Genomic DNA, 13,506 nt, shown 5'->3' with positions numbered 1-13,506 from the left:
CCTGAAGGGCAAACACCTGAGAGCGAGGGCATACTGGATTCCACAGAGGCACTCACTCCACTGCATGTGGGGGAGGGGGCTCTTTTATGAGGGTTTAATATGGGTATAAACCAAATATTTCAGAAGCATCCACTGAATTGCGGGTGAAAGGCCAATGGCTTGATTATGCACTGTGCCGAGAGGCAGCAGCTCCATTTAAGGTGAAGAGGCAGGAGCCCTGGTCCTCTGGAAATCAGGCCCCAATATGGGGTAGCAGCAGGCTCTACCTCGCAGGGGTGTGGTGAGGGTAACTATCTAGGTGATGGAGGCCATCTAACTACCTAAGACAGACAGTAACTGCTCTGAGTTGTATTCTGTTCTATACCACGCCCATCACCCTGGTATCTGAGCTCCTGAACTGGGAGGCACTCTAAATTAATGGGCCCTTGAAGAATGATGGGCATAGCCCCATACGTTCCTATAAGACCCTTCATCCAGAAGGGTCCCACTGTGCTTCACAAATGGTGGGCCAAACCCTAGGGTCCTTGCTCAGATTTTACTCTGGCAAACCCCCTTTTCTGGGATGGAAGCTTTGCCTGAGTGAGGACTGTGAAAAAACAGCATCCGCAAGTGTCTGCCCACTATACATCACTTCCCTCATCACCCAACTGGACCTATCTCCGGGGAGCAGGGCAGCAGCTGGTTAAAAGCACATAGCAACAACCCTACCCAACCATTTAGGATAGGAGGTGAAGAAAGCCATCACAACCAAATGCAAACGCAGCAGAGCTTTAAGTGGGTAGAATGTCCCGTAATTACCCAAAATGGACTTTGGCCAGCACACCAGGATTAGCACCTCCTCTATGGAGAAAAACACTCAAGGATCATCAGGGAAAAGTGGTCTGCACCTCAGATTTACATCTTTGAGAAGACAGAGCAGCTCCAGCATAGTACCTAGCTCTGTCTACCTCTATACTGACTTAAAGAGAACCATCTCCTGATTGAATTACCAGCTCCAAGGTTTTCCTTGGAGGGCTCGGCTCCCAGCCAAGAACTGACTAGACCCAGCCCTGCTTAGATTACCAGCTTCAACACCACAGCTCTAGGTGGTATAAAGGAAGAACTGCTCAGCCTCGCTGCTTGGTTTCTCTCACCAACACCACAGCCAAACCAGTATTTTCTAAGACAACGTAAAGAGGCTCCCAGATCAGTATTGATGACTAACCCTGCTCCAGAGATCAGTGCTGGACCTGTCTATGCCTTTAATCCTCCACACACACACCCTTATCACTTGGTTACCATGGGAGAACCAGTTCAGAATATGCCCCGTTAGCAGTTGACTGGCTGCCCATGCATGGCTGGTGCATTGGCAGGAAATCTTCCCAGGAGCCCTGAGGTGAATTACGCAAGGGGCTACAAACGGAGACAGCCTGGCAATGGCTGTCCAGTAAACAAACGGAGACAAAGAGTGGGTGGGGGAAAGAGAGAGAAATGGAAAGGCTGATGATAACCTCAGGAGAAGAGGCAAGACTTTTCTGGGTGAAAGACTCCATGGATAAGGCAGCTCCATGCTCAGCTGAAAACTCCTCTAGGAAATCCTCTTCCATCCTCTGTTTCAGCAAGGGAAGCCCGAGCACCCACAGCCGGGAGGGGGGGAAGGGGGGGGAGAGAGAGAGAGAGAGAGAATGAGAACGAATGAATAAATGACCAAATGAATGAATGACGGTCATGAATATTCCAGCTCTGCAGTCCCCAGCTGGGGCTTTGTGCTTTCTCCATTTGTTTAAAAATCTCAACCTTGTCCACTGCCACCTGCTGAGCGATGCACTCCTTCCTGCTGACCTCAGCTGCCCCGCGGCCTGCCCGCCAGCCTGAGCCCCGGCACAGGGCGATCTAGCCCAGCACCCACCGGGCAGTGTCAAGGCTGAGCGCCAGAGGGGCTGATCTGCAGGTAGTTACTCCCACACCAGTGACAAGCACTCCCACCCTCACAGCTACAGAACCCTCTCTCCGACAGGTACAATGGACCAGGGTGCCTGCCCCTCTGAGGGCCAGAAGCCTGAGGCTAGGCAGCCCTCCTCACTCCTCCGATCCAGCTGAGAAGGGGATGGGGTTTCCCTTCAAGAGCTGCGGGAAGCTGCAGGGAGAGGGGGGCTGTAGGAGAAGCCAGGCTTCCGCGGTACCCCCCAAGGAAGGGAGATACCAGGTGGAAGCTGCGGGTAGAAGGCCCCACTTGGAAGTTTTGCTTTCTGTTCATGGTGGTTTGGAAGCAAGGGATAACGACTGGGTATGGCTGATAGTTCCCCAGGCTGGCAAGGCTGCCAGTTTATTGCCCCCGTCCTCTCAGCCACCCTCACTGCTGAGCCACCCTGACTAGGTGCCAAAACCCGCCCCCACACACCCCAGTGACAGGATCAGCCGGAGATCAGCACTACGGTATGAGGAGCCCACGTCAGAGGGATCTCAGGCCATAAAACCTCCTTAGCCTGGGTTAAACGCCCGTGTCCCTTACCCCCCTGCTGCTCTACAGCCTCAGTCAGCTGAGAGACAGCAATGGGCCTGCCTCACGGTCCTGGCAACTCCAGTATGAGGCGTGCCCTGGCAACTTGCTCAGAGAACCCTTCCGCATCTCCAGGTCAAAGGGCTGGGGATCACCAGCCCCATTATGGCTACGAGCAGTACTGATACAGCTCCACAGATGTGCACGGCACTGTACAAAGCACAGATCTGGCAGCCAATCCAAGATAAAGGGGGCCCTGCAGCCGGGTCAGGGAGCGGGACAGAGAGAGGGCCTTGCCATTTAGATGCTGCTCAGGTCTTCTGTCCTCAGCCAGGAATTGAGGGAGTCAATGCTCAAAGCTAACAGCAGGTGGCATCCTTTACCAACAAAGCCCAGATGCCTGCTGTGGCTTTTCACCCATGTCTTGGTTGAAACAGCCAGTCTCCCGCTCCCAGCTCACCCACCCAATCCACCTCAAGCTGCTTCTCCACAGGTGAATGTCCAAGCCATTGCCCAGCAGAGCACAGTGCTCACTGATTTCACCTGCCCTTCCTCATCTCTGGCTCACAGCCCCAGTGGGGGGTAGCTCAACATGCTGCGGTATCTGCAGCCCCGTTCCCCTAACGCCGCAAGGGGCTGTGTACAAGATGCCAGGACTGCAGAGCCATCTCCAGAGCTCCCCTGCAGACAGAACAGAGCATCAACCAGAAAGCACAGAGTCTGTGAGGCCTGCCACACCCCACTCCCAGCACTTCTGGAGCAGTGAGGGCCGGAAACCCTCAACATCAGCCAGAAGCAGCCAGACTCTCCCCTGCCTACCCCAGCGAGCCCAGAGGACCCACTTCTCAGCTCCCTGTCACGCATGGTGGACGTATGGAGAATCTAGCACAGAGCTGCACTCTGGCACCACAGACAGCTCAGAAGGCATTATGCGCTCACTTCCCTCCACGCTGCAAGCACGGGGAGATTGGCCATTGAGAGTCCTCAGGCCTGACTCCTCCGTAGCATCCCTGAAGCAAGCAGAGAAGTCATCACGATAGGAAGGACGAGGTAAGACATCCAACAGGGGTTCCAGATAGGACCACTGGCTCCAGCCATGGGGTGGGCTACACAACCCACTCCCCTGGCTGGAGCAATGGAGCCATGTTGGCCAATCCCTGCATGAGATGGAGGTTGGGCTTTAGTCCTCACTCAAATGCCTGAGCGTGGCACTTCCTGTGGTGTCGGGGGGGTAAGCACTGCCAAAGGCTAGGGAAGAGGTCAAATCCACAGGCCAACCCAGGGCCGCTGCCGTATGCACACCCTCCACTGAACTCTTTCCTGGGTGGCACAGAGCACAGGGACCCTGGGGCACCAATTATACTCGCCTCCCACCAAACCACAGACACAAATCAACAGAAAACCCCCTTCACAAAACTGACAGGACAGAACGAACCTCACTGGCCTTCTCCGGGGTCCCCTTTGGCGTCTCATCCTCATTCTTGGGTGAGGAAGAGGCTGGTGATGAAGGCAGCCTCCTGTCCCGGTCCCTGTGAACTAGCTTGCTGTTGGGCTCCTTCAGCGTCCTCTTCAGCTCGTTGATGCTGGCCTGGTGCTTTAGCAAAACATCTTCTGGTTTGTCTAAAAACTTTGGGAGGGAGACGGGAAGGTAACTAGCGAGGCAGAGATCGGATCGCTGTGGGAAAGGGAGGGCCTGCTTCATGCTGAGCCTGAATGTGGGATCTCAAGAGCCAAATGTGCCGGGAATCACCCCGCAGACTAGGGCAGCTCCAGGGAACAGCTGAAAGTGACCAGCAGAACTTACACGTACTTCCTGGTACTCATCAATGTACCCCTTTCCCATCCTAAAGCCCAGGTCCCTGGGATCCAAATGTAGGGTCAGGGTGATCCTAGATGATACTCAGTAGTAGTAGAACGGTGGGACTCAAAGGGGAGTCACCTCCATTCCAGTCATCTATAGTCTCTACTAGATTCTACTGGCCTCTGTTGATTTCTGCTGGAGGGTCATCATGCCTCAACACCCCTTAAGCCAGTAGGCCAGATCTGTTCCAATCTATTGTACAGAGTTGCCAGTTGGAACCAGTTGAAAATGTTCTACTGGACTTTCCATAAGGCTTCCCTGGAACTGGATTCTGGCGATTGGTCCAAACTTGGATTTGGCCCTCCCGCGAGTGCTACGGTGTCTAGAGGTTTGGGTTTGGCCCATTATAAAGATAAGGGTTCAGGGGTGTTCAGGTCCACGCACTGATTCAGGCCCTATCTTTATAGCAGACCCAATCCTTTCCATGACATCGTGAGGGTTGTGAGACCCCCTATTTCTGTACTAGGGATGGGCGAACCCATTCAAAAAGAAGAAGAACCAACTCTAATTTTTGCCCCGAACTCAAACCTGTTTGGAGGTTCAAAAAGGTTCAGATAAACTTCTTCCTTGCCCTTATTTTGAGTTCCTGTAGCAGCCTGTACATTTCTGGGTTCTGTGCAGGAGTCAAGAGGCCTGAGAAAGGCCCTTCTCATGAGAAGTCCAGCCAACTTTGCAGACCCAAGAGGCTTACAGAAGTTTAGGATAAGAATCCAAAAGTTATCTGCATCCTAGACCCAGCCGTTCTGAAGTTCGCCGATCACTAGCACAAGGTGTTACTGGGGTGCACATGACAGCGATGGAGAATGGCACATGCAGAGAGGAATGAGGGATGAGACAGACCATGGAGGGAACAGGATCAGGCACCTGCAGGAGCTGGGAAAATAAACCAACTACCTGGGGCTGAACAGCAGATCGCTTGCCAAAGGGGCTTACCCTTGTGCAGGATATGATGGCAGAGATTTTAGTTAGAGCGTCTCTTTGGGAAAGACTCCCCGTCTTGATTTAAAGACCACCACATCCCCATATAAATTGTTCCAAGGGTTAATTACCCTCACAGACTCCTAGCGAAGACTAGGCAATAGCAGCCTGGTTCTGAGCTGACACTGAACCTTGCAATAACCCTCCCTAGCAAGACCCATCTTCCAAGAGCATTATGCACTAGCCCTCATGCTCCCCATTAACTGATGGGTGAAACAGACAGAGAAAGATCTTAAGTGACTTCCTGAAGGCCAGTGCTGGAGCTGGTCCTGGAACTCAGCAGGCCACCTGACCAAAGCTCTCGCTAGGAGAGGAACCCTAGTAACGGTTCAGTTGGCACGAGGGTTTGTATCTGAAATAATGCCTAACGGGGGTGCAGCATCACTCCATGCTGCCCCACGCCTCGCCAGTGGAATTACAGAGCTCAGGTAGGAGCCGCCATGTGGAGTTCTGAGCTAGGCTGGCATGGAGATAACGCTGAAAACTGGAAGTCACGGGGCTGGGGGCTGTGAGTCTTGTTCTGCTCCGTGTGAGGGAGCTGGGGCCCGCAGGAGAGGGTTAGACACAGAAGAGACACGAGGAGAAGATGTAGAGGAGTCAGTAAAGAGCTCAGTAGCCAGGACATCCCAATGGCACGATGACCCGGCTGTAGCGCCATGGGAGGGCTCTTGCTCACACACACAAGGCGAGGAGAGCTGCTTTACTTAGTGGGATAGAAGATGCTGCTTGTGCTTCGGGGAAAGCATCTGTGTGCTTGGCTACGGGGTTTATCTGACAGTTCTCCGGAGTGGAAGGCTCCCCACTGACGCTTGGGTGCATCTTGTATTCCAGTAAATAGGGTGACACATTTTATGGGGGGGGAAGAGATGGGGTGCTTGTTATTTTAAAGGAGATGGACAATACGATGCACCAATGGGCAGTAAGATGCTCCAGAGAGAGAATACCTCCTGCTTGTGCCTGGGGGTGGTTTCCTGCTCCGGCTGGCAGCAAAGAGAAGGTGAAAGGAACCGGAATGGTCAGTCAAGGGAACTTGTCACATACATCACAGTTCAGTTTAACACAGGACCCTGGGCAATGCCAGGGGCAAAATCAGCAACATAAGCTTCCCCCCAGAGGTGCCCTAGCAGTGCCAGCTGGGACTCCTGCAGTGTGAGCTTCCCCACAGCAGTGCCCTAGCAGTGCCAGACAGGACTCCTACGGTGTGAGCTTCCCACAGCGATGCCCTGCTGACACCACTAGATTTCTAGTCACAAACTGATGTGGAACTTCAGAAAACCCACCTCCCTGTTCAGTGGGAAAGGAGGGCAGGGAGACCTTGAGGGCCAGGCCCCTGAGAAGTGGAGATAGAGAGGAGAAGCCACAGGCCTGGATGCCTCCCCTAAGACACGACTGGTGTCACTAGGATAGTGTACTTCAGTGTGTGTGTGTGTGTGTGACAGCAGGTGTATTTGTAGGTGAGTATCTGGTGTCAACGGCCATCTTTGGGGATGTCTACGTGTGCAGTGTGAGTGTCTGCAAGTGTCTGTGTGCAGTGTAAGTGTGCCTGCATGTGCAGTGCGAGTGTTTGCATGTGCCTGGGTGTGCAGTGCAAGTGTCTGTGCGTGCAGTGCAAGTGCCTGCATGAGCAGTGCATGCATCTGTGTGCCTGGGTGTGCAGTGCGAGTGCCTGCATGTTCCTGCGTAGGCAGTGTGAGTGTCTGCGGTGAGCGTGCTTGTGTGTGCAGTGCGAGTGTCTGCATGTGCCTGTGCATACAGTGCAAGTGCCTGCGCATGCCTGCGTGAGCAGTGCACGTGTCTGTGTGCCTGCGTGTGCAGTGTGAGTGCCTGAGTGTGCAGTGTGAGTGCTTGTGTGTGCCTGCATAGGCAGTGTCTGCAGTGATCATGCTTGTGTGTGCAGTGCGAGTGTCTGTGTGTGCAGTGTGAGTGTCTGTGTGTGCAGTGCGAGTGTCTGTGTGTGCAGTGCGAGTGTCTGCGTGTGCCTGCGTGTGCAGTGCAAGTGTCTGCATGTGCCTACGTGTGCAGTGCAAGTGTCTGTGCGTGCAGTGCGAGTGCCTGCGTGAGCGGCGCATGCATCTGTGTGCCTGGGTGTGCAGTGCGAGTGCCTGAGTGTGCAGTGCGAGTGCCTGAGTGTGCAGTGCGAGTGCCTGCATGTTCCTGCGTAGGCAGTGTGAGTGCCTGCGGTGAGCGTGCTTGTGTGTGCAGTGCGAGTGTCTGCATGTGCCTGCATGTGCAGTGCAAGTGTCTGTGCGTGCAGTGCGAGTGCCTGCGTGAGCGGCGCATGCATCTGTGTGCCTGGGTGTGCAGTGCGAGTGCCTGAGTGTGCAGTGCGAGTGTCTGCATGTGCCTACGTGTGCAGTGTGAGTGTCTGTGTGGGGAGCGGAGGAGGACTGGGAGAGCGGACAGTGCTTGGTCCATCCCTTGGTCAGGGCTACATGCTGCGGCTGCCGTTCCCGGACCCAGACAGTCCTCTGCTCAGACAGTGACCAACTCCGAAATGCTCTGCCTCTCCCCAAAGGCAGCTGCAAGGTGCACTGCACTCTCCAGGTATATCGGAATAGGAGCTACTCCCTGGCCCAGCTTGAGCAGTGCAACCCTGAGGCCAGCAGAACTGCTACGGAGATACCTAGGGATGGGCCTCCTTCCCTGCTGTCACCAAGGAGTCAAGCAGTGCCAGCCCTGGCAGATGCCCTGCGAGACCCCCTGGGAGTCCCGCTGGGAAAGCCCTCCCTGGCCAGCTGTATGGGAGACATCTCATGGGTGAGCCCAAGGTGGATTAACAAAGGCATGAGGCAAGGAAAGGAGGAGAGTCCCCCTTCCTGACATAAGACGGGCAAGCCCGTACCTTGGAGTCCAGGGGATTGGGAGCAGGTATCTCAGGCCAGTGCCAGAGCCTCACAGGGAGGTCTTGGCATCTCCCAGCAGGGAAGGACACCGCTGTGTGACAGACACAGATTGTGGGAGGCAGCCCCTCCCCTCTAGCATCCTGGGATCCTTCTCTCTCCAGGTGCAGGCTGGGGGTTGCCCTAGCCAATCCATAGAGCGGGCACCCCTCCAAACCAGCCTCCGACACCCTCCTGGTCTCTGCCCAGTGGGTCCTGTACCTTCAGCTCCTTGATTTTCGTCGGGGTCGTCACTTCCTCAAATTCATCCTCCGCCTCGGAGCGTTGCCACCCGCTGTACTCACTGTCCTCGTCCCGCCTCTCGGACCCCGCCCCTCCGTCGTGGTTCTCGCTGACGGAGGCCGGGCGCGAGAACTCTACAGGGTGCAGAGGGGAACACACCCATCACAGGGGTTACAGGTGGAAGAGGACGAGATGGGCCCAGCTGGCCCCACCCCTCCCCCAGCCACAGCCAACGCAGGCCTGGTCCTTACAGATATGCTCGTAGGATTACGGCCAGCCTCGCCTTAAACGTCCCAGGCAACGAGGCTTCCAGCCTTCCCTTGGGAGACAATTCCACAGCCCTCCATGGCCAGGGTACTGCCCTGATGTCCAGGCTACGTTTTCCCTCCCATTCCTCTCCCTCCTTGAGGTATAGACTCTTCACTGACGCCCATTCTCACACCGCTCCGCAGGCCTTGCCGAGCCCGTAATGGGGCTAGCTTAACTCATCAAGTGAGGTCTGCAAGCGAGGTGAGCGCGCTCAGCTGAAAAAAGCACCTTCCCCCCAGTCGAGGCAAGGCTGTAGGGCCCCCTTTTGCAAGCGGCCACGCCTCGCTGACTTCAGCTGGGTCTCACGGAAAGTCCGCAGAATTTAGGCACCTGAATCAGTTAGGCTTAGCAACGCCGAGCAGAGCGATGCCTAAATACCATTAAAAATCTGAGCCCGAGCTGAGTCAGGCAAACTGGACGTGGGTCTGCTACACCTGCACCTCACGTCACCGCTTACCCCCCTCTGAAATGAGTATAAAGTGGGTGCTCCCAAATCAGCGTGGGAGGGTTTTACATCCGCTCTGCGCAGGAGTAATTGACCAAGGTGCAGAGCAGAGGTGAATCCGGCCCATTCCCCAAGCATGCAATACCCCAAGCCAGCTGAACACTGGGAGGGGCGCTCAGGAATCAGACTAGTCTGAGGAGGAAAAGGCCTTTTTCAGACCTTGAGTCCACCCTCCAGCTGTGAGCTTTAGCTAAGGAATTCCCGGTGCTCTCTGCTGAACAGACACTAAACAGCCTCTGGGACTTGCCTGGCTGGGCTAGGCCAGATCCTTGCCGTGAGCAGTGTCTGGATTAAATGGTTCCTGCTGAATAGAGGTGGGGGGAAAGGCTGATGTCCTGCCTTGGTCCCTCTCCCTTTACTGCCCTCTTGCTCCCCCGCCATTCTGCAAGCCCCCCACCCTGCAGCATAAGGGCTGTCGGGGGCGTGGAGGAGTCTGCGAGCAGCTCGTGAGCACAAACTCATCAAGGCCCAGGCCTGCCTCTGGCAGAGGGCTTGTCAACTAGCCAGGGCCAGCAGCTGCCTCTAGAATCCCCCCAACCTAGGGGGTCTGCAGATTCCACCCCAGACAGCCCCTGAGAGAAGCTACAGCTGCTGTCATCCATGCAGCTCACAGAGAGACAGGGGAGGGGAATCAGCAGTGACTGCTGGCCTGGGAAGTGTGCTGGGGATGGGGAGAGGGAGGGGTAAGAGGGATGCAGTATGTCAGCATCCTCTGCCCCAGTAAGAGCCAAACACTGCCTGTGAGTGACCAAGGGAGGGGACAGGGTAAGGAGGGAGGAGCTCAGAGGAAGGGTTGGGGGAGAGGAGGCGGCAGTGCTGGTGTTCAGCCTAACTCTGCCTAGGGTGACCAGATGTCCCGATTTTATAGGGACAGTCCCAATCTTTGGGTCTTTTTCTTATATAGGATCCTATTACCCCCCACCCCGTCCCGATTTTTCACGTTTCCTGTCTGGTCACCCTAACTCTGCCTATCCATGGGACAGAAAGAACCCAGCACCAAGGGTCACTCGAGGATCTGAATTTAAAACATTTCCAGTGCCTTGGCAGATCTGCATGTGTAACACTGACAGATCCCGGTCATCGGGATCGAACCGGGGACCTCTGGAGCTTAGTGCAGGAGCCTCTACCGCACGAGCTAAATTGGCTAAGGCTGTAGAGCGGGGCTCAGAATCTCCCTCTAAGGCGCCACTAGAGGAGACAAAACACCACGCCCAGGTGGCGTGTGGGTTACACATGCACACCTAGCACTGGGGCAGCAAGCGAGGCTGCAGGTCTGGGGCGAGTAGTGATGGGGACATGGGCTGGAATAATAGGGGGGAGGGGCGTGGCTTGCTGTGGGTCAGGACTGGCGTGCACAGGCAGAGAGGGGGAGGTGCACTGGCAGATCTGTGGGGAGGGGCTGCGGATCAGGTCTGGGGAGAACTGGCAGAGCTGGGGGAGGGGCCGTGGGTCAGGACTGGGAGAACTGGCAGCGCGGTGGGGGTGACATTTGCATGATTGTGCCTGGTCAGTACCAATCTCCCAGCTTCCTGAGGGCTAACCCCCTGACCCCTAAGAGTCGAGGATAGCAGCAGCAGGGAGCTGTGAGCTTGCAGTGCCAGAGCCCAGCCGCCCCTCGCCCACACGGCCCCGTAGTCTAAGCCTGTCCTCCCGGCTCCCACCAGTGAACCAATCTCCCTCCCCCTCCCCAATTTGGGGCGTACCTCCATCGAGGCTGCGAGACATGGTGTACCGTTTGCTGGAGGAGCGCTCGAAGAAGGGCGCAGGCCGGTCGATCAGAGCACTGGCCTGGCGGGTCTGGGCCTGTGTCCGCCCACTGTAGCGGAACTTAGAGCCCATCACCAGGAAGCCCTTTGGGGGCGGCTCTGGGGACACCAGCCTGCAGGTGGAGGGGGGAGGAAAGCAGAGTGTCATTGGCAGGCCAGCTCCGTTCACACATGGGGCAGGGACTGATCAACATGGAGACAGGCGGTCAGTGGGGGGCAAAACCAGGAAAAGACCAAGAGGCATCACCAAACATTGTCATTGCAGTGAGGTTGTTGTTCACTCTGAATCCTAATGGTGGCCATTTCATTGTTTCACTGCAGATCATTTCAGCAGCAACATCCAGCTACCTGGAGGCATGGATGGAAACTATGATTGTAGATGGAGCTCAAATAAAGAGCCACTCTTCCCCCAAGACCTGGGCTCTTAACCCTGCTTCCAGGAACAGTGTTGTCCTGTTAGCAGAACTCCCCAGCCCTCTGCCTCCTTGCTGGTCTCTTTGCCTCCATCTCACTGGCTGTTCCCATCCACTGTACCTCTCCCAAATGGTGAAGGTGCAAATTGCCTCACCCTACATCTCAGCGACTTCAGCATCAAATGTAGAAGGTGAGGGACTGGACGGCAGTGAGGTGAAGTGAGAGTCAAAAAGGCATGTGCCTAAATCAGATAATAACGTGGGGGGCAGGTGCGTATAAATGAGGGGTACTCTGTGTATGGGTGGGGGGAGCAGTGGGCAGGGGAGATACAGGGACTACAGCCGGGAGACATCTTTTCGGCGACACAAACATTTTGCGAATTGGTGTTGCTTTTGTTACATCCTTCACGTCAAAACAAAAACAAAGGAAAAATTCTGAAAAAAAAATCAAAACATTTCAATATTTTTCTTGCAAGCGACTTTTCGTTTAGAAATTTACTTTCATATTATTTAGGAATTTTTTTTAAATGTTAAAAAATGCTCAAAACTGAACCCAACATTCCACTGCAGGGGGAGCAGAATGGCTCCTTCACCCCAAACGGATTTTTTTTTCCCCATTCGCCAAGAATTTTGGAAAAATTCATTTTTGGTTTAACCCCAAACTAATCTTTCCCTCCCCAGCACTGCCAGTGAACCAAACTGTCTCTACTAGAAGCAATTGAGAGCACCGTGGAGACCATGTGCCATGTGTGGGCATTTTTATTTTTTTTTGCCCATCTAAATAAGCAAAGCTCTAAAGGGGCTGCGCTGGCCTCTTGAGGGCTGACACGGCAAATGTAGCAGGGCGAAGGGTGGCGCCGTGTGCCTTGATGTATTAAACGCTGGTTTGTCAGCCCTGAAAGCGTGTCAGATGGAGATAAAAGCAGAGACTTGTGCAGCATGAGACCTGGGAAATCCAGCATGGGCATCTCAAGACACAGGCTCTCTTCCCCAGTCCACGTGCCATTCTGCAAGCGAACTCTTCCCTACACTCCCTGCACTGTCTGTGCAAGTATCAGGGGTCAAGAGTGGCCATGAATTCTGGGAGCTCAACTTGAGAGTCCTGGGGCCAGGTCTGACCAGGCCTTGGGGTTCCTGTGGGTGCGCTTTCTCTGTCAACACCTGATTTGCAGACACAATCAGGGATGGGCATGCCCAAGTGAAAGTGACAGGGGCCCATAATTTTTGTACTCACAACCTCAGTCAGAAATGCAGAGGAGAGCTGAAAATCTGGCCCCTCGAGCCTGGTTATTAGAGGCGTCAAGAGTCACTGACCCCAGCTTGATCTGCAGCTGCTCTGAAAATCAGGCTCCAAGGGTCTCAAACTGGGCCTTCAAAATTGGTGGCCTCTTGAAAATCAAGGCCTCAGTCTTCAGTGCAGCCAGCTGCAGGGACCCTGCAGTTACTAGTCTGGAGCTGGAAGGCTTGTGGGGGGGCAGAAGGCGAGGAATCCTGGCCCCTGTGAAGCCAATGGCAAAACTCCTGCAATGAGGCCAGGGCCTCAGATGCAATGGTTGTAAAAAACAGTCTGTAGGACGCGTTGTCTCTGTTTAGAATTCGAGCTCTGGAAACCATGCGGAGCACCAGCCAGGCACAGACTGGCAGATAAAAAAGCAGAAGACTCCAGAGTGAGCATAAGTATTGCCATGGCAGAGCAGAGCAAACAGCAAAGACCAGGCCTGAGTGCAGCTGTCCCAACCCGCACAGGATGCAATTTACTGCCATGCAGAAACTGAGCCCATCAGCAGATTCTTTTACATATTAGATCCGGGAAAACTCTCCATTAACGCAAGGAAAAGATGGCCTTGTGGGTGGGGCACCAGATTGCAATTCAGGACAGCAGGGCTCTATTCCTGCCGCTGCTACAGACTCACCGGGTGACCTTGGTCAAGTCACTTAACTTCCAGGAGTGCCCTGGTTTCCCCATCTATGAACTAAAGATGCTGATGCTTCCCAACTGCACAGGGGTGCTATGAGCTGCTGTGATGACAGAATATAGGTAGCTAGACAAGACCACCAAACATCAGACAATGC

General features: G+C 54.7%; 1 protein-coding gene across 1 annotated transcript in view; it reads right to left on the bottom strand.

The window, feature by feature from the left end:
- The window catches only part of EPB41L1 (erythrocyte membrane protein band 4.1 like 1), a 53,855-nt gene that overhangs the window by 19,168 nt on the left and 21,181 nt on the right, over positions 1 to 13,506 (bottom strand). The window contains exons 10-14 of the mRNA XM_077832508.1: positions 10,958 to 11,133; positions 8,420 to 8,574; positions 6,263 to 6,298; positions 3,915 to 4,106; positions 1,491 to 1,589 (exon numbers count right to left, since the gene is read on the bottom strand). Of these exons, the coding sequence (XP_077688634.1) occupies positions 1,491 to 1,589; positions 3,915 to 4,106; positions 6,263 to 6,298; positions 8,420 to 8,574; positions 10,958 to 11,133 (658 nt within the window). The remainder of the gene's footprint in view (positions 1 to 1,490; positions 1,590 to 3,914; positions 4,107 to 6,262; positions 6,299 to 8,419; positions 8,575 to 10,957; positions 11,134 to 13,506) is intronic.

This window comes from Eretmochelys imbricata, chromosome 13, assembly GCF_965152235.1.
Source record: "Eretmochelys imbricata isolate rEreImb1 chromosome 13, rEreImb1.hap1, whole genome shotgun sequence".
NCBI classification, from domain to species: domain Eukaryota; kingdom Metazoa; phylum Chordata; order Testudines; family Cheloniidae; genus Eretmochelys; species Eretmochelys imbricata.
Note: the sequence above shows the minus strand (reverse complement) of the source record. Positions and strands in the feature narration are given on the sequence as shown.